A 27,501-nucleotide genomic window follows, 5' to 3' on the forward strand; every position below is an offset into this window, starting at 1 on the left:
AAAATTCTGGTTCTTACTTTCAGATCTATTCATGGTCAGACCTTCCATCAGTGATCTGATCCAGCCTTACACCCCAGCTCGGGCTCTGAGGTCTGTGGATCAGAATCTACTGATGGTTCCTGAACTTCAGGACCAGAGGAGAGAAATCCTTCCAGACTGTTGCTCCTAAGCTTTGGAACCATCTCTGTGTTTGATGATCTACTGACTCCTTCAAGAAACATCTTAAGACACTTATTTGTGCTTTTTCTTAATTATCATGGGCTGCTGTGTTTGTCTCTATGTTGTCTTGACTTTTAAAGTTTATAAATGTGCATGTAAAGAATATTAAAGATACATTATCGTAAAGGTTTTTAGTTGATTTGCTGCAGTTGATTTTGCGGCCAAGACTGGGGCGACACCAGAGACCAAGACAAGACAAACACAAGTCTAATGAAAACATTGTGCTAGAGTTAAATAGTTGTTGGTCTGTGACTGTGAGGTTGTCGGTTCAATCCAGATGTATTTGTTGGATTGGGTCCCTCATAAGTCTTAAAGTCTAGAAGCTGCTGTCGACTCTGTTCAATGTTACACCGGGAGTGGAAGTTAAAATGACTTAAGAGGGATAATTAACAGTCAGACAAATGAAAGTTTAATAAGCTATGGCGGGAAACTGGGTCACGGAGGAAATAAAAGACAAATTCATTTATAATGAGTCAATCAAATGAAATGGTTTGCACATGATTTATAGTGAGAACAGTTGGATGAATTCCTCACGGCATCATCTGTGTGATCCTGAGGCCCCTAAACACTGACTTCTCCTAAATTGATGGCTATGGGTGTGTATTGGCAAAAATCTCATGATACGATATGTATAAGGATACAGAGACAACAATACAATATATTTTGATACTGTAGTAACAAGAATATACTGTATGTGTAGTATTGTACAGTACTTGACTCTGGTGTTGTGATAGTGTAGTAACAAGTATATATGTGTAGTATTGTCCAGTACTTGACTCTGGTGTTGTGATAGTGTAGTAACAAGTATATATGTGTAGCATTGTCGAGTACTTGACTCTGGTGTTGTGTTACTTACTGTAGGAACAAGGATATATGTGTAGTATTGTACAGTACTTGACTCTGGTGTTGTGATAGTGTAGTAACAAGTATATATGTGTAGCATTGTCCAGTACTTGACTCTGGTGTTGTGATAGTGTAGGAACAAGGATATATGTGTAGTATTGTACAGTACTTGACTCTGGTGTTGTGTTACTGTAGGAACAAGGATATATGTGTAGTATTGTCCAGTACTTGACTCTGGTGTTGTGTTACTGTAGGAACAAGGATATATGTGTAGTATTGTCCAGTACTTGACTCTGGTATTGTGATAGTGTAGTAACAAGGATATATTTGTAGTACTGTCCAGTACTTGACTCTGGTGTTGTGATGGTGTAGTAACAAGTATATATGTGTAGTATTGTCCAGTACTTGACTCTGGTGTTGTGATAGTGTAGTAACAAGTATATATGTGTAGTATTGTCCAGTACTTGACTCTGGTGTTGTGATAGTGTAGTAACAAGTATATATGTGTAGCATTGTCCAGTACTTGACTCTGGTGTTGTGTTACTTACTGTAGGAACAAGGATATATGTGTAGTATTGTACAGTACTTGACTCTGGTGTTGTGATAGTGTAGTAACAAGTATATATGTGTAGCATTGTCCAGTACTTGACTCTGGTGTTGTGATAGTGTAGGAACAAGGATATATGTGTAGTATTGTACAGTACTTGACTCTGATGTTGTGATAGTGTAGTAACAAGTATATATGTGTAGCATTGTCCAGTACTTGACTCTGGTGTTGTGTTACTGTAGGAACAAGGATATATGTGTAGTATTGTCCAGTACTTGACTCTGGTATTGTGATAGTGTAGTAACAAGGATATATTTGTAGTACTGTCCAGTACTTGACTCTGGTGTTGTGATAGTGTAGTAACAAGTATATATGTGTAGTATTGTCCAGTACTTGACTCTGGTGTTGTGATAGTGTAGTAACAAGTATATATGTGTAGTATTGTCCAGTACTTGACTCTGGTGTCGTGATAGTGTAGTAACAAGTATATATGTGTAGTATTGTCCAGTACTTGACTCTGGTATTGTGATAGTGTAGTAACAAGGATATATTTGTAGTACTGTCCAGTACTTGACTCTGGTGTTGTGATAGTGTAGTAACAAGTATATATTTGTAGTATTGTCCAGTACTTGACTCTGGTGTTGTAATAGTAAAGTCACAAGTATATATGTGTAGTATTGTCGAGAACTTGACTCTGGTGTTGTGATAGTGTAGTAACAAGTATATATATGTAGTATTGTCCAGTACTTGACTCTGGTCTTGTGATAGTGTAGTAACAAGGATATATGTGTAGTATTGTCGAGAACTTGACTCTGGTGTTGTGATAGTGTAGTAACAAGTATATATGTGTTGTATTGTCCAGTACTTGACTCTGGTGTTGTGATAGTGTAGTAACAAGTATATATGTGTAGTATTGTCCTGAACTTGACTCTGGTGTTGTGATACTGTAGTAACAAGGATATATGTGTAGTATTGTTGAGTACTTGACTCTGGTGTTGTAGTATTTACAGACCACATGACGCTTGACGAATAAACTTCTTTTATTTGTTTTCAAAACAAAATATGTCCAAATATCAGCTTCAAAAGCTGCTGGAGTCACTGTATCCTCTCGTCCTCAGTCATCGCCTGGATCTTACAGGATTTTATTGTGATGACTGCTGCCATCTAGTGGCCGGAGGTTTGATTGCAACACAAAAATGAACAAAGGCTGTGAATATCAACATGTTTATTGTGAATTATATATATTTTTTATTTTCAAATAAAATGTAAACATTTGTTTTTTAAATATTAACCAAAAGAACCAAAAGAAAAGTGATTAAATTGAAATTTGATTTGATATAATAAAAAAGATAAAAACTGATACAGCTCTGTATTTCGGTCATGAAGGCACTTTATATGTTTCCTGCAATTTATAAATAGTTTCAAGGACAGATAAAAACTTTACCAAACAGAAAAACATCTACGAGGCGTGAAGCAGTTTATTGAAGGTGGATCAAACTACAGCGAATGGAAAGACCCCCTTTAAAAAGATGCCGGTACGCCCCGGGTATCCCTCTGCAGGGTTCCACCAGCAGCACGTTCCTCACGATACACATTATTACAGCAATAACCTCTGAAGGTTTTATACGTTTACTGCTGATACCAGTACTACGTTCAGAGGCTATGGCGGGTTCTCACGTCGTCCCGGGAATACTTTTCCCGCATCAAACCTGCTGCATACGACGCAGGAAAACAAGCAAAGTGTATTGTCCAGTACTTGACTCTGGTGTTGTGATTGTGTAGTAACAAGTATATATGTGTAGTATTGTCCAGTACTTGACTCTGGTCTTGTGATTGTGTAGTAACAAGTATATATGTGTAGTATTGTCCAGTACTTGACTCTGGTCTTGTGATAGTGTAGTAACAAGGATATATGTGTAGTATTGTCGAGAACTTGACTCTGGTGTTGTGATAGTGTAGTAACAAGTATATATGTGTAGTATTGTCCAGTACTTGACTCTGGTGTTGTGATACTGTAGTAACAAGGATATATGTGTAGTAGTGTCCAGTACTTGACTCTGGTGTTGTAGTATTTACAGACCACATGACTCTTGACGAATAAACTGCTTTTATTTGTTTTCAAAACAAAATATGTCCAAATATCAGCTTCAAAAGCTGCTGGAGTCACTGTATCCTCTCGTCCTCAGACATCGCCTGGATCTCACAGGATTTTATTGTGATGACTGCTGCCATCTAGTGGCCGGAGGTTTGATTGCAACACAAAAATGAACAAAGGCTGTGAATATCAACATGTTTATCGTGAATTATATATATTTTTTATTTTCAAATAAAATGTACACATTTGTTTTTTAAATATTAACCAAAAGAACCAAAAAAACAGTGATTAAATTGAAATTTGATTTGATATAATAAAAAAGATAAAAACTGATACAGCTCTGTATTTCGGTCATGAAGGCACTTTATATGTTTCCTGCAATTTATAAATAGTTTCAAGGACAGATTAAAAACTTTACCAAACAGAAAAACATCTACGAGGGGTGAAGCAGTTTATTGAAGGTGGATCAAACTACAGCGAATGGAAAGACCCCCTTTAAAAAGATGCCGGTACGCCCCGGGTATCCCTCTGCAGGGTTCCACCAGCAGCACGTTCCTCACGATACACATTATTACAGCAATAACCTCTGAAGGTTTTATACGTTTACTGCTGATACCAGTACTACGTTTAGAGGCTATGGCGGGTTCTCACATCGTCCCGGGAATACTTTTCCCGCATCAAACCTGCTGCATACGACGCAGGAAAACAAGCAAAGCTACTTTTTTTTCCTTTGGAATTCTTCTCGGAACGATAGAGAGAGTAATGACCGGCTCGATGCGAGCCGATGATAAACGACCGCGGGGATGTAGTACAGAACCGGCGCCGCCTCCATTTGTTACCCTCGCTGTCACAAATGTATTTTTAATGAATCTGCACCTCCGCAGCGCGACACTTCTGCTCCCGGCCGCCGTGACCCGGATATTTCCGGAACAAACCCAAGTTAAGGCGCCTGATCGGAATGCGGGTCGTTTGTCTGAAGGGTCGTCATCCGAGCGCTGTGGCCCGAGCGTCGTGGGTTTTAACTTTTACCTCGAAAAACCGAGAAGAAAAATGTGCAGGTTAAAACACTTTCTTTAATCAGTTCTACACGGAGAAACCGTTCACTTTTGTTTACCGACTGAATAAAGGATCATAATCAGGTTCAAGCTGAGAAAACGCAGCAATAAAATAAACATAAGAGCTTCCTGCTGATTACTTTCTCTTTAGAAACTGTGTGAGGGAGTTTCAGGGCAGATTTCATGGAGCTGAAGTATTGCATGGTTGAGATACTGACAGTACACACTAAGTATTCATAAGGTTTTTATGGAGGATTTGATCACATATATCCGGGGAATATTCCAGCCGTGCCCAAAAGTAAATTGACGGATTATTGGTTTCTGAAGAGGACGACTTACTTTCAAAGGAAGACTTTTGTGTTGGTTTAGGCGTTTTCACTTTTGTGTATCTTGGGAACTATCTTTTTTTCAGACGAGATCTCGTCACTCCGTCCCTTAAAGCAGCACTACGTAACATTTTGATGTCATTTTCAACAGTGAAGATTCGCCCTGTTGACCTTTAGAGAGATGTATGTACTATTCTTGGACAGGACGACCCAAGTGACCTCCAAACTGGTTCACGGTGTAAGTACCATTTCAGTCCGCTCGACTACTTCAGTCCTTTTTATAAAAGTTTTATATGAGTAAACAGCATTTAAGTTTTAATTGTCCAAGCATCAGTCATGACGACACACTTGACTTTCGTCCCAACAAAATGTGTCCGGCCTACATGTGACGATGCCACCGATTGGCTGAACCGTGTTTTACTAGAACAACACTCTCGAAACTGTACAACGCAATACAAACATTAAAGTAACTAACAGGGATTACCGTATGAATTGCTGTTCTTATAATTCAACGAAAACTATTTTTTAAGTTTAAAAATTGTCACGGGACACGGTTCAGCCAATCAGTGGCCAGGACTCATTGATAACATGTGTCTTTCTGACAATACAAATGTTTCATTTGTTTTAGGTCATAAAAAACCTTTTGAAAAAATATGTTAGTGTTTGCGGCGTGTGGCGTCTTCACGTAGGAATTAGCCGGGACCGAAATAGTAGGCCGGAACAAAATTGTACTTACGACCACAGTGTGTTGGAGACGGTGTTTGAATTCATTTCCAAAATGGCTGCAGGACTGATACCATTGGAAGGAAGATAAGATATAAGACGAAATAAAAAATAATTGGTACTAGTGGTTTTTCCACCACACTGAGATGTCCTGGTTCTTGTTTTTTTTCTTCTGACACCTTGATCGAATGCTGTCGCACAGTTTTTGTTCAGAGCTACAGAACTTAATGTGGGCGGAGCTATGGGATGGTTTGAAAAGAGCGTTAAAAGAAATTGGAAGACTGCAACGAAAGTGACATTTTGTTTTTACCTGAAAATACTTTGTTAAATGTCTAATAATAGCGGGAGTTTAAATAAAATATTGCTAAATATTTGCTGAACATTCCCTCCAGCGGGAGAACAGGTTTATGCGAGCTGGTAGTTAAGGTCGACCCGAGGGTGGAACCATTTACTTTCAGCAAAGACGAGTTTTAAACTGGTACAAACAGTGTTTGATACACACAATAGTACATCAGGTGACACTCAGCAAAAAAAAAAACAAAAAAAACTGCTGACATCATCTCCAAACAGAGGCTGATTTTCAAGATGCACGACACACATCCACGCGACCTCCACTGACCTCCACATCGACATACACATCATTATATGAGCTGTCGCGCCGGTTCAACGGTCCTCTGAGAGTCGACGCCTCAGGTATTGATGCAGAAAAATACTGCTGCTACGAAGCTAGCGATGCAATGCATTTGCTAAAAATAACGTTTAGCGGTTAAAATTGACAAATGACTTCATTGACGGTAAAAGAAGACACACTTAACTTTCAGTCACACACACCAAACTAATCGTACTAAACACAGTAATGAAGTGTAGAAACGGAAATTGTACTGCATAAAACATAAAATACAATAGGTTTCTAAATAAGCCTGTTAGCTTGAAATAATAATATTTTGCTACACAAAGCATCAGTTTAGTCCTGTAAAGTACAGCATTTTAACAATAACAGTGCAAATAACTTAGCTCTTATATTATCTTATCTTATATTAATACAAAATATTAATAGTTATTCTTGCTAGTGTAAGCTTTTGTTGTAAAATCTTACAACAAGATTTCTATAAGTAGCAGCGTAGCAGAAAATAGCATGGCTAATGATAACGGTTTCGTGTAAATATGTTTCTTAATTCTATTTAATGAAAGGATTTTTGCATTATTTATAAACAAAACACGTTTGTTGCTATTTAATAGCGACTTCGATATTATTAGCTTATTGCTGTATTCAGATTACAAACATTAGCATGTAGAAAAGCTAAGCTAAGCTAAAAAAAAAAGCACATGGTTTGTTTTAGTAGGAATATTAGCTTGTCGGGACTGATGTCAGCATCAAATAATGTCGACTAAAAACCACAGTACCAGGGAAACACAGTATGCTAACAGCTTTAGCACTACATGAAGCTCACTGGTGAAGTAACTTGACCAGCAAGTCATAGACATTTTAGCTATTTCGTTGTCTCTGATTTAATCATGTTTAACCTGAAATACTCCACGAAACGACATCATGAATTGAAAATCAAAGTTGAACTGTCACTAAAAGGAGTTCTTCTCGGTTCAGTAGCGGCCAGTTCTTTCCGTCAAACCCGAAGCTGCGACATCTTCGGCCGCCGAGACGACGTCTGGTGTGTTCCGAGCGAACAGGGAGTCGGACGCCACCTTGTTAGCATCAAACCGTGGTCGCGGCTCCGAGACAGGAAACATGGTGATAGGTCGTTTTTTTTTGTTTTTTTTATGACGCCGACGCGTTCAGGCCGGACGACGTCTCCGCCGGGCTCCGGTGCCGGCCCGGTCGATTGGTCTTGACAGGAGTCTCCGAGGACTCCAGAATCAGCGGATGGTTCTCCTGGTCTCCGGCGTGGCTGGTGGCCCCACTTTGCTTGTCACTTTTGAGAGAAAATTAAATTAGCTGTCGCGCTGTTAGGTCGACACTCGCTACACGTATCGCTGCGAGTCTGCTCACCTCGGTGGTCGCTTTCTCCGACTCATTAATCATCCAGACAACCTGAAGAAAGGTTGCCTTGTAATGAATCTAAACATAGTCCTCATGGCAAATGTGTATTTTCCTTAAGTTGGTAATGGCAGTGAAGCATGTACGACGGTTATGACTTTATGAAAGTATCTCCTTTGAAGAATGATTTGTACCTTATAAGGTATTTATTTAAATTCAAATATTGAAGTATTTTTCTCCAAGATACAGTAAGTCCCTCATCATGACCCTGTTTGCATCTTATTACTTTATAAAGTTGCTCTGAAATCTGGGCGAACGAGAGGTTACGAGAGTCCATTATGACTTAATAATGGCTTCGCTCCTCCTCCAGCCGGCTGTTATCAGTCCCCGCTTTGTTTATACAATGAGTCCCTTGGAGGCAGTACTTCTGGGATTGATGTTTGACCAATCATGGCAGAGTGGGTGTGGTTATGGTCAACAAGATTTCATCTCCAGAAAAACAAAGTGTTTAAGTGGCCGGGGCTTAAGATCCACACAAAAAAATATAATATGATATGATATTTTTTATGAAAAAGCGTTGACGCTTAGCATTGCTTTATCAGAATCAGAATCGGAAACTTGTATCACCAGTAAACACAAGGTAGGATTGTTTGTGATGGTACAGAATAAAATAATTAAATTAGATTTCTGTTCCTATTTGACTTGTCTGTGAATTAATGCATTTTTTACACACATATAGTTTGATATTCTAAATCCAAGAATTCAAAAATACATTTTCTAGATTCAATATTTTTTCATTTGTAGCCTTTTAAAGTCAATATATAAAAAAGAAAATCGACTATAACATCGTTCCTGCTGAAATACTTTAACATCAGAAACCACAGATTTAAACAAATTTAAAAATACCTTAAATTGACCTTAAAGTGTCCTATTGGCTGGATGTGAAAGATGATCTGTACTATTTTGTTTTTGTCTCGTTATATCTGCATTTATATTTAATTTAAAAGGCTTCAAATTTTTGATATTGAATTTAAAAAGCTTCGATTTAGAAAAATTGGATTCCAGAAGAATTATTTTTGAATTATTTGAATTAGAATATTGAACTCTGTGTAAAACAAAAATCATTTATTCATTTTTTCTTTTAAATTTTTTAAAACAAAGTTATTCATAACAAACTAAATGATTCAAAAAAGATGAATTTAACATTTCAAATTGGCAAATGATTAAATACAATTTTTTTTTTTTTTTAAAAGGGAAACATGTGTTGGTGAAGCTTCATGAAACAGTGTCATGTTGTTTAAGGGTCAGTTGGTGGCGCCATCAGTTTAGAAATTATTTTTCATTAGAACAGTTGTTCAAAACAAGGCAAACAAATGCAGAGACGCCATCTAGTGGACTCTGAAGATAATGACACTGTTTCTTGAAGCTTCATCGACACATCTCTACCATCTAGTGGACTCTGAACATAATGACACTGTTTCTTGAAGCATCATCGACACATCTCTACCATCTAGTGGACTCTGAACATAATGACACTGTTTCATGAAGCTTCATCGACACATCTCTACCATCTAGTGGACTCTGAAGATAATGACACTGTTTCATGAAGCTTCATCAACACATCACTACCATCTAGTGGACTCTGAAGATAATGACACTGTCTCATTAAGCTTCATCGACACATCACTAACATCTAGTGGACTCTGAAGATAATGACACTGTTTCTTGAAGCTTCATCAACACATCACTACTATCTAGTGGACTCTGAAGATAATGACACTGTTTCATGAAGCTTCATCAACACATCACTACCATCTAGTGGACTCTGAAGATAATAACACTGTTTCATAAAGCTTCATCAACACATCACTACCATATAGTGGACTCTGAAGATAATGACACTGTTTCATGAAGCTTCATCGACACATCACTACCATCTACTGGACTCTGAAGATAATGACACTGTTTCATGAAGCTTCATCAACACATCACTACGATTTACTTCGACAAACCAGATTCTAAGATCAGAATTAACTGATTGTATTTGAAGAGACTTGTGATGAAGACAGAAGAAGAAGAAGAATCACTCACGTGTCTCGACTGTCCTCGTATATCTTCAGCATCGTCTCCGTACGATCGTCGTGAAGCTCCTTCGGCTCCTGAAACCTGGAAAACCATCATCTTCACAAACTCAACTCCACTGTTTTACGCATCAGAGATAAATGTTTTTGTGTTTAAGGAGAAAAAACAGACCTTGGCTCCAGTCGCTGTTTGACTTTAGCGATGGACAGGATGTAGGGGCTGATCTGCCGCGCGATGGTGGTCAAGTACGAGTTCTCCTGCTTCAGCTGCAGCAGATCCTGGAGCTGAGCTGTCGACGACCAACAACACAAACTTAAAATTAGGGCGATATCGGAAATATGTGCGATATTTTTTATATTGGTTTCTTGAAGTGCGATATCGATAAAATGTAGCTGTGAGTACTGTAGTGCAGGTCCGGGGGTTTAAATACGGAAAACGATGCGATATTTACCTTTTCGTTTATTTCCGCACTTCGGTGCCGACATTATTATAGAAAAGTATCACTTATAACGCTCAGTTTCACAGGAATTGCATCGGTTTCCCGAGAAAATGAGTGACATCAGAGAGGAGCCGCCGGCGCGTCGCGATATCATCAAATCGATAATAAATCAACCGCCTTGTACACGCACACATAACACTTTATAAATGACGCTAACAACTTAGCTCGTTAGCATACGGCGAAGACGGACAGGTTTACACTTGTTTGGAAGTTCACGATCTTATAAAAACGCTTAAAAAGACTTAGACGAGATGAAAAGAACTTACAATATGTTGCTTTCGCAAAGGAGGTTGAAAGAGACGAGTGACTGGATCACTAGTGTTTGAGTAGATCTAAGTTAGTATTACTTCCGTGTATATACTGAGCCGCGCTAAGACGCGTCGCCATAGCAACCAAGTCTACGAACCGCCCCGCACAGTTCACAGACGGACGGAGACGTAAACAACAACGAGACATAGAAGTACAAACTTTACAGAACGTGACACTGATTGGTCGAAGTGTGCATTTAAGAAATTCTTGATTTATACAATAAAAAATGATAAATTATCTCATATTTTCGGTACGCATATCGCACGTGAAAATATCGCGATATTTTTCCGATATATCGTGAAGCCGTACTTAAAACCCATTGTAACCTGCTGCGGCCGTGAGAACCAACCTTCGTAGATCTCCTGCTCGTTGGTGACTCGTTGAAAGGTCTCGTCCCACATCTGTGAGGAACATGATCAACAGTCACAGAGTGTGTGTCAGTGAGTCCAGTGTTTGTCCTGTGAAGTGGTCACGGCTCAGTGGCTGAAGGTCAGAACGGGGGTCACACCTCTTCAAACATGACTCTCATAGTTTCCACGGTGGAGTGCTGCGCCGCGATCCGGCCGTCGATGGTCAGCGAACGCTCCAGGATCTCCGCCATGGTGTCCGTGTTGATGACGGAGTGGTGCTTGGTCAGGTCCCGGTGCAGCTCCTGGACCTGGTCCTTCAGGGCCTGGATCTCCGTCTGGAGCGTCTGCCAACAAACGGGAGGGACGAGGAGGAGGGGATGGGATCAGGGATTTGAGGGGAGTCGAAGGTGAAGAGCGTGACGAGGTCGAGGGGATTTCACGTCGTCTCCGGTTAAAATGATCAGAGACGAGTCCTGCATCTTCTGGACCAGTTTATATTCAGATGAACTTCAAATGAGACGTGTCATGAATATAAACATGAACAATGATAGCATATACTAAGAGATATGAATATCTGCTTAGTATATGTATGTATATTATGTTGTATTATGTTACATTTATATCTATAAAGAGCACATGGTTCTACACGAGTGCTACAGAAATCTTTGTGGACTCAAAATGGCCGCCATGACCAGATCGTACACTAACTACTCCCTTACTATGAGAGTCACTTGGTTTCATTCCGAGGAAGGTTTTAAACTAACCTAGAGATCTATAGTTCAAATGTAAAGTTGTGTTACAAGGAGCATTTTTGTACTTTTTTTTAGCCAATTTTAGCCAAAATTTTTTTAAACAATTTCCCGAAGGAGACCTCCTGAGGGATCAATAAAGTTCTACCTAACCTAGCCCTTACAAGCCATAGCATCATTTTTTTAGCGTCAAGATTTTATTGATGTGTTGATGAAGCTTCATGAAACAGTGTCATGTTGTTCAGAGGTCAGTAGGTGGCGCCATCAGTTTAAAAATGTTGTTTCATTAGAACAGTTGTTCAAAACAAGGGAAAATAGCGCAGAGGCGCCATCTAGTGGACTCTGAAGATAATGACACTGTTTCATGAAGCTTCATCAACACATCACTAGTAGATTTGTTTCTTTACTATACCATCAAAACAAAGTTACTTCAATTAAACATTTTTTTTCAATAAAAAGATTTACTACAAACAAAAAAATGTTTTCAAAAAAAGAAGTTGCTTTAATTAAAAATATGTTGTCAATAAATAAAGTTACTTCAATCCAAAAATATGTAGTCAATAAATAAAGTTACTTCAAACTGATCATACGTGAATGAAAAGAAGTTACTTCGATCAAAAAAGTATGTTTTCAATAAAAACAAGTTACTATAATTTAAAAAATGTTGAATAAAATTAAGTTATTTCAATCTAAAAATATATATATTTAATAAAAATAAGTCACTTCAATCAAAAAATATATATTTTTTATAAAAAATAAGTTACTTCAATCAAAAATATATATTTTTAATAAAAATAAGTTACTTCAATCAAAAGATATGTTTTCAATCAAAAAAGGTTAGTTTAATAAAAAAATAAACCACAAACCTACAAACCATTATATGGTTTAAAAAGATAATTATATATATATTTATTTTTTTAACTTCTTTCTACTTATTATTCCTACTGTGCCAGTTTTACTTGATTTACTTTCATTTATGTTGAAATAGTTGCATATTTTATACAAAAAAAATAAAAAAAATAAAACTCATTCATTTATTCTGCTACAAATATCCATCCATGGACATGAAGTCGATGTAAGTGATGAACATTCCTGTGGTTTAAACTCATGTATTGATCCTGATGTTTGACCCACTGACCCTGAACGTGTTCTCGTAGTCGTGACAGTGTTCCGTGAACGGCGTCTCCTTGCCCTCGGCCAGCAGCACTTTGGTGCAGATGTTGCGATGAGACGTGGATCGGCGTCCGAAGGCCGAGCCGGACGGCATCTCGCTGAAGGACGGCGAGCGACACGACATGGAGAGCGGCGACGGAAGCCTGGAGGAGGAACAGGAAGTGACCTCGCGTGAGTTTACAACACTTTAGTCAGCAAAGATGGAGCGTTTCTGTCCATAGAATCCACGAAACAAACTAGTTAGAAACACTTTGTACACAACGTTCAAATTTAAAATAATACTTTAGCTTTATTTAGCAGGTTGTTTATAATAATGCTAACAGCTAAGAGCTAATTGTTAGCATACAAAGCTAAGTTGAAACAAGCAAGTGATGGAGTTTATAATTTACATTTTTATTTAATATTTCTTATTATTATTAAGTATTAACTCTAAATGATGGTGGTGCTCAATTTAATTCTTAGTTTATCATTAAAAAAAGAATCCTCAAATATCAGTTTATACTGTATATAATAATGTTAACAGTTATAATATGTTTTTAAAATAAGTATTACCGTTGCTTCCTGACAAACCCTGACTATTAAAGTTATGCATGTGACAAATAGATCACAGTTCAGACTAGATTGTGGAAAAATAACAATTTTAAAATGAGAAATTATACAATATGCAGTATTTTAAACCCTCAATTAAATGTTTAAGCCAGTAAAGGACAATCATTATTGTAAATAAAAGTTGTGTGAAGTCATTTGAATATAATTTTAAATTAAATGTTTTAAGAACATTGTAAAAAAAAAAAAGATAATGTCAATGTTCAATTCCATATAGGATTAAATATGAAGATTTATTGTGATAAAAAAGAAGATATTATTGTGGAAGAAAATCATATAAAAACAAATTGTCTAAAATCACAAGAACAAAAGAGGAATTATTAGGTATTAGTTACTACATGACAAGGTATAAGTTACTACAACATGACAAAAACATCGACATGATTTGTTTGACAGCTTAATATTGACCGTAGAGTCATAAATGAAAGCAGAAGTACTTGTACACACTTGAAAGTGTCGTTTACTATTAGATGTGCATCAGAAAACAGGTGAAAATGTGTGTTTTGAGGATCCTCTGGTCTCAATAACAACTCAAGGATGAGGTATAGTTGACGCAAAGACTTCTCAAGTAATATTTTCTCGTGGAAGCCTCCTACACAAAAGCAGCAACAACAACATTATACTGTAAAACATTATAAACTGCATTGTTTCAGCAGCAGCACTTTGGCTTAACAAACAAATTACCTTCCATCATCACCATAGCGACGAACCACATGTTCAAGAAAATACGTTTTCTTTCATAACCAATGAAAATAAATACATTTTCAATACTAATACAATAATTAACATTAATAGATTCGTGTTGGCCTGGAATTGTACTGGACATAAATCTGCCTTTAAAATATATGTTCACTAAAAATTATGTTTTTTTAAATTAAATAAATAAATAGAAAGATACTTTTATTTATCTCAGTGAGGAAAAATCACAAGTCTAGCAGCAACGGTTACAGATAAACACGTTTTAAAATAACAAGATTCAAGAATACAAATTCTTGGGAATGTACAGGAAAAATACAATAACGAATAAAAATGAAAAGACTGAAAGATTTACCAATATTAAGATGTGTAATATATATAATAAGCAATATGCAAAATATAAAATTACAGAAGGCAATAAAATAAAAACTGAGACATAAAAACTGAGCTACTAAGTCTTCTAGGTCATAGTTTTGTGTTAAATACATTTAAAAGTAATCTAAAAAGTATTATTTAAAGTTCATTATTATAGAAATATAGGTTATACACAAGAGAAAATGTGATTTTATGCTGGTTTAGTGATGGCTGCAGGATTAAGGCCTCGAATGAATTGACTTCTCAAGATGATAAAAATAAATAAATAAATGTAAAGTTGTGTCTATAAGTCTGAGCTACAACATGAGTCAAAAAAATGTGTCATGAAATACAAGAATATAGAGGTGAAAATGTACCTGGAGTCTGGTTCCCTCCTCGCCTACAAACACACGAGATCTGCTCTAGAGCCGCTCCACGTCTGCCAGACTAGTGTCAGTGTCTAGACCTGGACCTCCCCCTCGTGACGCACATATCACACTCACTTTGCTCTGACATCAGCGGCGGATCAAAGCGGCCGCACACTGCCAGCCAACTTCAGCAAGAATCCCCGAGACTTCTGTGAAATCAGGGTAAAAATAGTGCGACAGTCGCTGCAGAAAGATAAACCCGAGTGTGGCCGGACTGCAGATGCGTCCGCGTCGACCTTGTCAAGAGAGCTCTACCGTCCAACGAGTGATAATCCAATAAGAATAAAACATGATTCTTATTTTCACCTCTTCATTCCTACGAGCTCCTCGCGGTGAGACGCCACACATGCCCCCCCGCTGTCATCTGAGGAGACAAAGATCTCGGTTTTTAGGTTTAGCTTGTGTTCTTTTACTGAAGATTCCAGGAGAAGAAGCAGTTTTGTTTTCCATAGTGTGGCTGTTGTGAGATAATGTAGGTCACAGCAGATAAAAAAAAACACGATCATTAAATAATAACTTGCCAAAGAAAGTAAGAAGACTTGCATTGAAAAATAATTCAAGTCCAAGTCGCATCTGAACAAATGTTATATTTACCTAAGAGGACAAACTTCATAATATAATGGTTACCAGACCATGAAGCTATTCAGATCTGCAAGGCTCTGTAGTATTACTCTGTGAGGCTCCATAGTATTACCCTGTGAGGCTCTGTAATATTACCCTGTGAGGCTCCGTAGTATTACCCTGTGAGGCTCCGTAGTATTACCCTGTGAGGCTCCGTAGTATTACCCTGTGAGGCTCCGTAGTATTACCCTGTGAGGCTCCGTAGTATTACCCTGTGAGGCTCCTTAGTATTACTCTGTGAGCCTCCATAGTATTACCCTGTGAGGCTCCATAGTATTTCTCTGTGAGGCTCCGTAGTATTACCCTGTGAGGCTCCGTAATATTACCCTGTGAGGCTCCATAGTATTACCCTAAGAGGCTCCGTAGTATTACCTTGTAATGCTCTGTAGTATTACCCTGTGAGGCTCCGTAGTATTACCCTGTGAGGCTACATAGTATTACTCCGCGAGGCTCTGTAGTATTACCCTATGAGGCTCCGTAGTATTACCCTTTGAGGCTCCATAGTATTACTCCGCGAGGCTCTGTAGTATTAACCTTTGAGGCACCGTAGTATTACCCTGTGAGGCTACATAGTATTACTCCGCGAGGCTCTGTAGTATTACCCTGTGAGGCTCCGTAGTATTACCCTTTGAGGATCCATAGTATTACTCAGCGAGGCTCTGTAGTATTACCCTTTGAGGCTCCATAGTATTACTCCGCGAGGCTCTGTAGTATTACTCCGCGAGGCTCTGTAGTAGTACTCCCGCTAGGGCTCGTAGTATTACTCTGCGACGCTCTGTATATTACTCTGCAAGGCTGCATAGTATTACCCCATGAGCCTCAGTATTATTACTCCGTGAGGCTTTGTAATATTACTCCCCAAGGCTCTGTAATATTACTCCACAAGGCTATGTAGTATTACTCCGCGAGTCTCTATAGTATTACTCCGCGAGGCTCTGTAGTATTACTCCTCGAGACTCCATAGTAATACTCCGCAGGGCTCTGTAGTATTACTCCGCGAGGCTCTGTAGTATTACTTCGCAAGGCACCGTAGTATTACTCCGCAAGGCTCTGTAGTTTACCCTTATGATTATCTCTATTAACTGGTAATAAAAGCATTTTTTTGTTACCAGTATATGTTTTTGTTCTTTTAAAATGTCATGTTATTAGTTAGTTAGTTAGTATAGTAAGTATTTTATATAAAATATTTTTCAATGTACTTGGACCCTCAATTCCCTAAAGTAAAAACCTTAGAATCATAAAATAAAGTATGTTTTTGGATTTGTAAGACTACATATATTATATATTATATTAATGTATATTTGTCATTGATCATGCATTTCCTTTCGGCCCAATTTCTTGATTTAAGCTCAATATTATTATTTTAAATGAGATTTCTGATGGAAATAAGATTCCATTAGAATTCAATGATTCTTCTTCACTTCACTGGTTCTTTCTCCTGGAGGATCTTGTTAAACAAACACTTCCGAGCGTCTCTGGCCTGTGAGTTCCGAGAGAGTCAAGGTGAGTTATGTAAACACATCATGGACACAGATTACACTCATGAATATCTATCATAGCCGGACTCAACGCGGCGCCTGCTCGCCTGCGACCGTCCAGCGTCTGCACACGCTAGCGCTCTGGCATTTGGAATTAAGATGCTTCACATACACAGATTTTCTGCTCCGGGAAAAGATCCGCAAAAGCAGGGAACACATTTAAAGTCGTTGATGGAAGCGAGTAGAACCACAGTGACACGTTGTTAGTTTTAACATGCAGGAGAATGAACAGAAATCCCACTTAGTCACCAAGATGTGACCCAGAACTTTGCTGGTACCATCTTACCGGGCGGCGATGCTTGACCCGGCGACTGAGGGAACGTAGCGCTGGCCGATCTGCAGCAACGGCTCCAGACAACGAGCGAATTCTGTCCTGTAATCTGTGTTGATCTGAAAGATACATGTTGAGGAGGTTCTGTGAATAAAAGTGTCATCTTGTCTACGAGGAAATTAATATTTTCCTGTTGCTTATTTCCTTGATAGGCCTGTATGGTTGTTAACACAAATACATTCATAAGATAAATTAATGTTTTTTTCTTTTTTAAAAGATAGTAATATAGATAGTATTACTCCCGAGGCTCTGTATTACATGTTCGTGGGCCTCTGTAGTATTAGTCCATTAAGAGCATAGTATTACCCCGAATGTCTCTGCAGTATTACCCTGTGAGACTAGGTAGTATTACTGTACGAGGCTCCGTAGTATTACTATGTGAGGCTCCATAGTATTACTGTGTGAGGCTTTGTAGTATTACTCCATGAGGCTTTGAAGTATAACCATATGAAGCGCTGTATTATTACACTGTCAGGCTTCGTAGTATTACCCCCTAAAGCTCCGTAGTATTACCCCACAAGGCCTTGTAGTATAACTATACGAAGCTCCGTAGTATTAACCTGCAAGGCTTCATAGTATTACTCCGCTAGGCTCCGTAGTATGACCCTGTGAGCCTACATAGTATTACTGTAGAAGGCTCTGCAGTATAACCCTGTGAGGCTCTGTAGCATTACTCCGCGATGCTTTGTAGTATTACTCTTTAAGGCTTCCTAGTATTACTCCCCAAGCCTCTGTAGTATTACTTCCCAAGAGTCCGTAGTATTTCTCCACGAGGCTTCATAGTATTACTCCACAAGGCTCCGTAGTATTACTCCTAGAGGTTTTGTAGTATTACTCCCCAAGACTCTGTGGTATTACTCAGCGAGGCTTTGTAGTATTACCCCGGGAGGCTTTGTAATATTACTCCCGATAACTGCATCGTGGTTAACATGCCTTATTATCCCATCCTTATTTTCTAACCTCCACCTCAAAAATGACCTTAATATTTGTCCGATCATTTCCTCATCCTTCTTCTGACACCATTTGTAACAGTGACAGGAAAATGCTTAGAAATTGAGTTGCATGCAAACTGTTGGTTGTGAGTGTGTGAACGGATGTGTGTGAGTTCCATTGTGGAGCAGCAGCAGAAAAGAAAGGAGATGAAGGCTCAGAGAGTATTCACTGATCAAGACTCATGACTAAAATATCTGCTACCAGGGGTTTCCTTTGATGAGAGGAAACAGAAACTTCTGGACTCACTTTGCTGCTCTGCACGGGTCGCAGTCTGTGCGGCAACTTGACGATGCTCTTCATCCTCTCCATCAGTTGCTGCGGAGACACCGGGTCACGCCCAGGGGTCACAGTTGTTGTGGATCATCAAACGTTGTGTTACAGTTGACGGTGTGTGTTTCCACTGGTGTGCGACCTACTTATGTTTCTCTGGCTGATACTGAAGTTACTTCTGTACTTCACTGCAGGACACGCTTCACTCTCTGTTGTTGTGAGACTCGATTCTACTGATGATGTTTTCTCTTCATTAACATTCAAAATAAGCAACAAAATATTTCCTCTGCCCTCGGGTCATAAACACTCTTTGACTTTCAAAGACTCACTTCGTCCTCAGACTTGTTTCCTTCACTTCTCCTTGACTTTAAATCTCCCAGGATGGATTGTTTGGCCTCAAACCTTCTCAACGCCTCGAGGCAGCAGGACTGATGACGTCTGTCCAGTACACTGTCCGAACCAGGCTCAGTAGTATTACTCTGTGAAGCTGTGTAGTATTACCCTGTGAGGCTCTGTAGTATTACTCTGTGAAGCTGTGTAGTATTACCCTGTGAGGCTCTGTAGTATTACCCTGTGAGGCTCTGTAGTATTACTCTGTGAAGCTGTGTAGTATTACCCTGTGAGGCTCTGTAGTATTACTCTGTGAAGCTGTGTAGTATTACCCTGTGAGGCTCTGTAGTATTACTCTGTGAAGCTGTGTAGTATTACCCTGTGAGGCTCTGTAGTATTACCCTGTGAGGCTCTGTAGTATTACTCTGTGAAGCTGTGTAGTATTACCCTGTGAGGCTCTGTAGTATTACCCTGTGAGGCTCCATAGTATTACCCTGTGAGGCTCTGTAGTATTACCCTGTGAGGCTCCATAGTATTACCCTGTGAGGCTCTGTAGTATTACCCTGTGAGGCTCCATAGTATTACCCTGTGAGGCTCTGTAGTATTACCCTGTGAGGCTCCATAGTATTACCCTGTGAGGCTCTGTAGTATTACCCTGTGAGACTCTGTAGTACTGCCCTGTGAGGCTCCATAGTATTACCCTGTGAGGCTCTGTAGTATTACCCTGTGAGGCTCCATAGTATTACCCTGTGAGGCTCTGTAGTATTACCCTGTGAGGCTCTGTAGTATTACTCTGTGAAGCTGTGTAGTATTACCCTGTGAGGCTCTGTAGTATTACCCTGTGAGGCCCTGTAGTATTACTCTGTGAAGCTGTGTAGTATTACCCTGTGAGGCTCTGTAGTATTACTTTGTGAAGCTGTGTAGTATTACCCCTGTGAGGCTATGTAGTATTACCCTGTGAGGCTCCATAGTATTACCCTGTAAGGCTCTGTAGTATTACTCTGTGAAGCTGTGTAGTATTACCCTGTAAGGCTCCATAGTACTACCCCGTGAGGCTCCATAGTATTACCCCGTAAGGCTTTGTAGTATTACCCTGTGAGGCTCTGTTGTATTACCCTGTGAGGCTTTGTAGTATTACCCTGTGAGGCTCTGTAGTATTACTCTGTGAGGCTCTGTAGTATTACCCTGTGAGGCCCTGTAGTATTACTCTGTGAGGCTCTGTAGTATTACCCTGTGAGGCTCTGTAGTATTACCCTGTGAGGCTCTGTAGTATCACCCTGTGAGGCTCTGTAGTATTACTCTGTGAGGCTCTGTAGTATTACTCTGTGAGGCTCTGTAGTATCACCCTGTGAGGCTCCGTATGTCCAAACATCAGCTTTAAAAGCTGCTGGACTCACTGTATCCTCTCGCCCTCAGTCATCGCCAGGACCTCGCAGGATTTCATTGTACATTTAACTATGGGGGGACGTATTGACTGCTGCCATCTAGGAACCGGTAATGCAACACAAACATGAACAAACGCCTTGAATACGTGCATGTAGTCCCAGGTGTTGACTCCGGGTCAAGGTGAACGAACTCTCCATGGCTTCTTTAAACACATATGCAGTGGTTGAGGTCGTGAATAAAAGAAATGAATGAGTTTAGGATCAAAAGATGCATCACAGAAGTCGTCAAACGAGTCATTAGCAAACCAGTTTTCTCAGCAGTCATTTAGCCACAGACGCTAACTGTGAAGCTTTTCTCACATGATTGTCATGATGTTCGGTAGTTCTACACAATGACATCATTGAAGGTTGTGTCACGGCTGCCATCCTTCCTTGAAGTGTGTCAAAGAAACAATGAAGGTCCCAGAAGCGTGATCCCAGTCCTATGACTGAGGACGAGAGGATACCAGGGGTGTTAGAAAATATCGATATGGTCGATTCTTTTGTTTTTCAGGAAACTGTATCGATATATTCAATAGTTAAATGTAGAATGAACTCTAGCAAGATCCTGGTGATGACTGAGGACGAGAGGATACCAGGGGTGTTGGAAAATACCAATATGGTCAATATATTGTGATTTTTTTTTCTAGGAAACTGTATTAATATTGAACAGTTAAATGTACAATGAAAACTCCTGTGAGATCCCGGCGACGACTGAGGATGAGAGGATACAGTGAGTCCAGTATCTTTCAAAGCTGATGTTTGGACATATTTTGGTTTGAAAACAAATGAAAGCAGTTACGGCTTCGTCAAGAGTCATGTGGTCTGTAAATACTACAACACCAGAGTCAAGTACTGGACAATACTACATATATATACTTGTTACTACACTATCACAACATCAGAGTCAAGTACTGGACAAAACTACACATATATACTTGTTACTACACTATCACAACACCAGAGTCAAGTACTTCACAATACTACACATATATACTTGTTACTACAGTATCACAACACCAGAGTCAAGTACTGGACAATACTACACATATATACTTGTTACTACACTATCACAACATCAGAGTCAAGTACTGGACAATACTACACATATATCCTTGTTACTACAGTATCATAACACCAGAGTCAAGTACTGGACAATACTACACATATATCCTTGTTACTACACTATCACAACATCAGAGTCAAGTACTGGACAATACTACACATATATCCTTGTTACTACAGTATCACAACACCAGAGTCAAGTACTGGACAATACTACACATATATACTTGTTACTACACTATCACAACATCAGAGTCAAGTACTGGACAATACTACACATATATACTTGTTTCTACAGTATCACTACATATCGTATGGTTGACCCTGTATTGTGATAAGTATGGCTAGAATAGGATGGTTTCAGTGATGTCATCAGTGAGCGCCCAAACTCACGTAACCCATGTCCAGGAACTCAAACATGTTGGCGGAGCCGAGGAAGGCGGAGCACGTGACCAGATGGACCTGCAGACACAGGAGGTTCAGGAGGTTCCTGGGATCAGGACACAGGTGTTGAGGTGTTACCTGCAGGGTGGGCAGGAGAGCACTCAGGTGAGACAGCTGGTCCTTCAGCGCTCGCTCCTTCTCCTCGTGTTGACTGGGAAGCAAGAAGAACAACGTTACGACTCAAGAGGACACAAAGACACTCGTCCCCGAAATCTCATTAGAGTTTCCTGAAGACACACTTGATAGTCCAGACACTCCTTCACAGAAGATCACCAATTACTTCTGTGTGAGTCTTTATCGATCCTGATCGATTGAATCATTGATCAGCATCTCTGGTCATGATGTTCTCCGACTTTTCACCTTGATTCACTTCAGTCTTTAATGCAACTAGTGTGTGTGTTTGTGTGTGTGTGTGTGTGTGTGTGTGTGTGTGTGTGTTGTTGTGATGATGGACTCTATTGTAACGTCAGTATATGTGTGTGTTAGTACACAACTTTCAGGACGGGATCGAGAAACCTGAAGTATTCAAACCTGAAGATAAACTTCCTTTAGGACGGAGTAAGAGACCACCCTAATAGTTCTACCTTTACGGTATCCCTCTAGGTCCTATTCCTGGTCCTTTTTCATTTTCATTTTTTATGATTATTATTAAAAGGCAACTGATGTAAGTATTTGTTGTTGTGATGTGTGACTCTATTGTATCATCAGTGTGTGTTTGTACAAAACTTTTAATTGAAATATTGACATTAATAAAAATGATCTTAAGCTCCGCCCACTGGAAACATTTTGTATTCCTGGAGATGAAATCTTGTTGACCATGACTACGCCCACTCTGCTGTGGTTGGTCAAGCAAGGGGGTTTGTCACCGCGCGTCATCAATCCCGGAAGTCTCCACCTCCAAAGGACTCGTTGTATAAACAAAGCGGGGCGTGATTACAGCTGGAGGAGGAGTGAAGCCATTATTAGGTCATAATGGACTCTCGTAACCTCTCGTTCGTCCAGATTTCAGAGCAACTTTATAAAGAATTAAGTGGAAAACATGGTCATGATGAAGAACTTACTGCATCTTAGAGAGGAAGACATAGTTTCAATACTTTCCTGCAGCTAAAGACTTTCATTAAAACACCTAAATCCTCCCTGGCTTTGTCGTGCAGCCAAACACGTGTTTAGTAAAGAGGGATTATCTGGAGAAAAGTGTTGGGATGAATGAAGGTGTTTCTACCTCTGAGCTGCTCTCAGCAGGATCTTCTTCCTCTCCGCGAGTTTCTCCTGTCAGAGAGAAAAAACACTTTCAGATACAAACGCTGCAGGATCAGCCTTGAGAGCTCAAGAGCTCATGAATTCTATCAGGAACGTTGACGTGAGTTCGCCAGTAAACAGATAAACGGAGCGACAGAGACATCTAGTGGTTTAGTGATGGAACTACAAACAAGTCACAATGTTGGTGCTTTAAATATTTGATTTTATTTGATGTGTGTACATCACACATTTGCTTTAATAACAAAAGTAAATTGTGAATTTTGAGTAAAATCTGTATTTTAAATTGATCAATACATGGGAAAAATAAATTGTTAATAGGATTTTATGTTTTAAAAAAATGTGTCTCACCTTTGTAATATAGCCATAATAGTTTATGATACAAATACATGAATAATCAATGACAGTTTAATACTTTACATCCGTTCATTATTGTTACAGATTCTAAAAACACATTATTTTTCTTTGTAGTAAAACAAATAATAATATACATAATAATTAAACTTTAATGTAATGTGTGTATTTATTTAGCTACATATTTTTTCTCAAAAAAAAGGTTTAAACAATGATGAATTCGGAATCAGAATAATACAAGAAATTAAACACTTTTTAAGTACTTATGTCTTACTCTTAAAATAACAATTAAAAGTTAGATTAAAAAACAAAGATTAAACATTTTAAAAAGTACTTTGGTCTTTCTATAAAAAAAAAAAAAAGTTAGTTATTTCATAAATTGTTGTATTAGATTGTGTTTTGTTTACTTACTAAAGTTGAAATAAATTAACTACTAACTGAATAATTAAAAACACTTTAATGAAGACATTTCAAAACATTTACGCCATTTTATTATTGTGACTGAAAACATGTTCGTTTTTTTCATTTATTAAAAATATATAAATACGTCTCTAAATACAATAATTACATTTTAATTTAGTTTGTTCATTTATATTCATAGTGTAGACAAATTGTTTAATTGTAAGAAATTAACTATTGACTTTTAAGTACTTCTGTCTTTCTATAAAATAAATTAAAAGTAAGATATTTTAGAACTTGTTTTATTTGTGTTTGACTTACAAATGTAATTTACCAAATAATAACTAAATAAATAAAGACAATCTAACAGTTTCTAGTTCATGAAAAATGCAACAAACATGATTATATATTATTACATGTTATATACTTCATTGTGTTTTACTTACAGATACATTTTCTGACCCCTATTTAAAATGTTAACAGCAATAATCTGATAATAGTATTTGGTACATGTCTTTATTAATGTAAAAAGTATTTTATTTGAGTCATAACGAAGTAATGTCAACTCGCCTGCAGACTGTTGAAGAGAAGACAGATGGCGCTCTCCTCCTCCTCCACGTTCAGACAAACTTCTCCGATCATGGACCTCAGGAGATAACTGGCCTCCTGGGTGGACGTCTGCAGATCTTTCACCACCTTTTCACATCAGAGCGTCAAGAAGAAGCTCCTTGGCAGGGGTATGTGCGCGTCAAGTACCAGCACCGCCTGGTCCAGCCGCTCGCAGCCCTGCATGTAGGCCGTCTCGATGTCGATGCAGTGCGTCCGACTCTCCCTGAGTGAACAGCGACACGTTACCTCCACACACTCGACCCACAAACGTGTCACTCACACTTGCATGTCTCGGAAACACTTGATACACAACATGGACTTGTTCTCGGTGGAGAAGAGGATGAAGGGCTCCTGGTGCAGGTCTGAGGACGACAACACACTGCAACACAACAGCGTTGTGCGTCTCAAAGCTGCACTTACTGCACTTCCTGTGTTTGGCTTTGTTGCGTTTGGCCAGAGACACGATCTCGTGGTGTGCGAACATCCTGGCCTTGTGGGTCTGGTCCCTGCAGGAGCTACACAACGGCTGACTGCAGGTGTTACAGTAGAACATGACGGCAGAGTCCTGCACACACACACACACACACACACACACACACACACACACACACACACACACACACACACACACACACACACACACACACACACACACACACACACACACACACACAGTTACACACTGTCAACAAATCAAACAATGTTTTACTTGTTGTGTTTCATTTTATGAGGTACAAACTAACAAAAATCATGTTCACCCTTTAAACTACATTATTTGTCTTTATACTTCATATTTGTGAGTAATATTCTTATTCCTTGTTACCATGTGTGTGTGTCCTCGTGTGTATCCATGTATGTGTGTGAATATACTGTTTCTGTGTGTGTATGCCTCTGTGTATCTTTATGTGTGTGCATGTGTGTGGTTTACTGTGTGTGTGTTTATCTGTGTTTGTGCACGTCTGTGTGCGTGTGTGTGTGTGTATTTGTGTATTTGCGTATCTGTGCATGCTGGTTTGTGTATCTGTGTGTTTTTGTCTGTGTTTATCACTGTGTGTTTCTTTAAGAGTGGATTTGTGAGTGTGTATGTCTATGTGTGTGTTTGTATGTGTGAATTTGTCTCAGTGTATGTGTGTTTGCGCATATGTGTGTGTGTGCTTGTGCATTTGTGTGTTGTTGTGTTTGATTATCTGTGTGTGTGTGTTTGTAAGAATGTATTTGAGTGTTACTGTATGTGTGTGTGCATGTATGTGTGTGTTTGTTTTTATGTACATGTATATGTGTGTTTATGTGTGTGTGTGTATCTGGGTGTGGGTGTGTCTGTTTCTATTTTTGTGTTTGTCTCAGTGTGTTTGTGCATGTTTGTCTCAGTGTGTGTGTATGTGTGTAGGTGTGTGTTTGTCATAGTGTTTAAGTGAGTATCTGTGTGTTTGTCTCAGTGTGTATGTATGTGTGTTTGTTTTAGTGTGTGTATATGTGTGTGTGTTTTTATTGTGTTTGTCATAGTATTTGAGTGAGTATCTGTGTGTTTGTCTGTCTGTGTGTATATGTATTTTGGTTTTAGTGTGTGTGTGTGTATATGTGTGTTTGTTTTAGTGTGTGTGTGCTTTTCTTATTGTGTGTTTGTCTTAGTATTTGAGTGAGTATCTGTGTGTTTGCCTCTCTGTGTGTGTATGCGTGTTGGTTTTAGTGTATGTGTATCTGTGTGTTTGTCACAGTGTGTGTTTGTCTCAATGTGTGTGTGTGTGTGTGTGTGTGTGTGTGTGTGTGTGTGTGTATAAGTGTTTTTGTGTTGGTGTGTGAGTGAGTAAGTGTGTGTTGAGTGTGTTGACCTTCTTGTTGTTCTCCTCGTCACAGTTCGCACACTGAACATTCTCCTCAACATCTGCATTATTGTCGACCAGAAACTTGAGCAGTCGATCCTCGGGTGGAAGAGAAGTGTTGCCCTTGACGACGGACAAGTACCTGTCACACAAAGATAATAAATAGTTGAAACAAACATAACTTAATGGTTTTATATGGTATAGTTGATAATATGAAACAAATCATTGCAGGAAAATAGATAAAATTCGATGTTGAACATGAATATTATCACCAGAAACTGTTTCCTTCAACTGAGGAAAATCTCTAAACTTAGGAAAATGTTGTCACAACATGATCTGGATCTTGTAATCCATGCGTTTGTTTCTTCTCGTCTGGACTATTGTAACAGTTTGTTTTCATGTCTTAACAAGAAGGATCTTCTCGCCTGCAGTTCATACAAAACTCTGCAAGAATTCTGAGCCGCTCTAGTAGAAGAACTCACATTTCTCCGGTCCTTAAAACTCTTCACTGGCTTCCAGTTTCTTTCAGGATCATTTTAAAATTCTGGTTCTTACTTTCAGATCTATTCATGGTCAGACCTTCCATCAGTGATCTGATCCAGACTTACACCCCAGCTCGGGCTCTGAGGTCTGTGGATCAGAATCTACTGATGGTTCCTGAACTTCAGGACCAGAGGAGAGAAATCCTTCCAGGCTGTTGCTCCTAAGCTTTGGAACGATCTTCCTCTCTTTGCGCTTGATGGATCTACTGACTCCTTTAAGAAACATCTGAAGACACTTTTATTTGTTCAGGCTTTTCCTTGATTTTCTGGAACTCCTGTTGTGTTATCAGTTTTATTTTGATCTTTAAAGTATATACTTTATTGAATATTGTTTTGATTGTTCAAGCGCTTTGTGACCCTGGTCTGGAAAAGCGCTATATAAATAAAAATTACTTACTTACTTACTTTGTAAACAAGTAAACCAGTTCAAAACTAACGTAGTACCGCTTTGCACCAG

The 27,501-nt window shown here is 38.9% G+C and overlaps 1 protein-coding gene across 1 annotated transcript; it reads right to left on the minus strand.

Annotated features, from left to right (window-relative positions):
* Positions 1-6,045: 6,045 nt before the first annotated feature.
* On the minus strand, positions 6,046-26,762 carry rnf207a (ring finger protein 207a). Its single transcript, XM_087800984.1, has 17 exons — positions 26,722-26,762; positions 26,512-26,644; positions 25,103-25,247; positions 24,963-25,044; positions 24,830-24,905; positions 24,644-24,769; positions 23,286-23,332; positions 22,142-22,214; positions 22,013-22,081; positions 18,777-18,845; positions 17,493-17,596; positions 12,929-13,106; positions 11,200-11,385; positions 11,041-11,092; positions 10,055-10,172; positions 9,893-9,967; positions 6,046-7,736 (listed from the first exon to the last, which is right to left on the minus strand). Exons 1-17 carry the CDS (start codon positions 26,760-26,762, stop codon positions 7,583-7,585), a joined length of 1,728 nt encoding a protein of 575 aa, XP_087657110.1. The 3' UTR covers positions 6,046-7,582.
* Between the last annotated feature and the right edge of the window lie 739 nt (positions 26,763-27,501).

Source organism: Callionymus lyra, chromosome 10, assembly GCF_982586985.1.
Source record: "Callionymus lyra chromosome 10, fCalLyr1.hap1.1, whole genome shotgun sequence".
NCBI classification, from domain to species: Eukaryota; Metazoa; Chordata; class Actinopteri; order Syngnathiformes; family Callionymidae; genus Callionymus; species Callionymus lyra.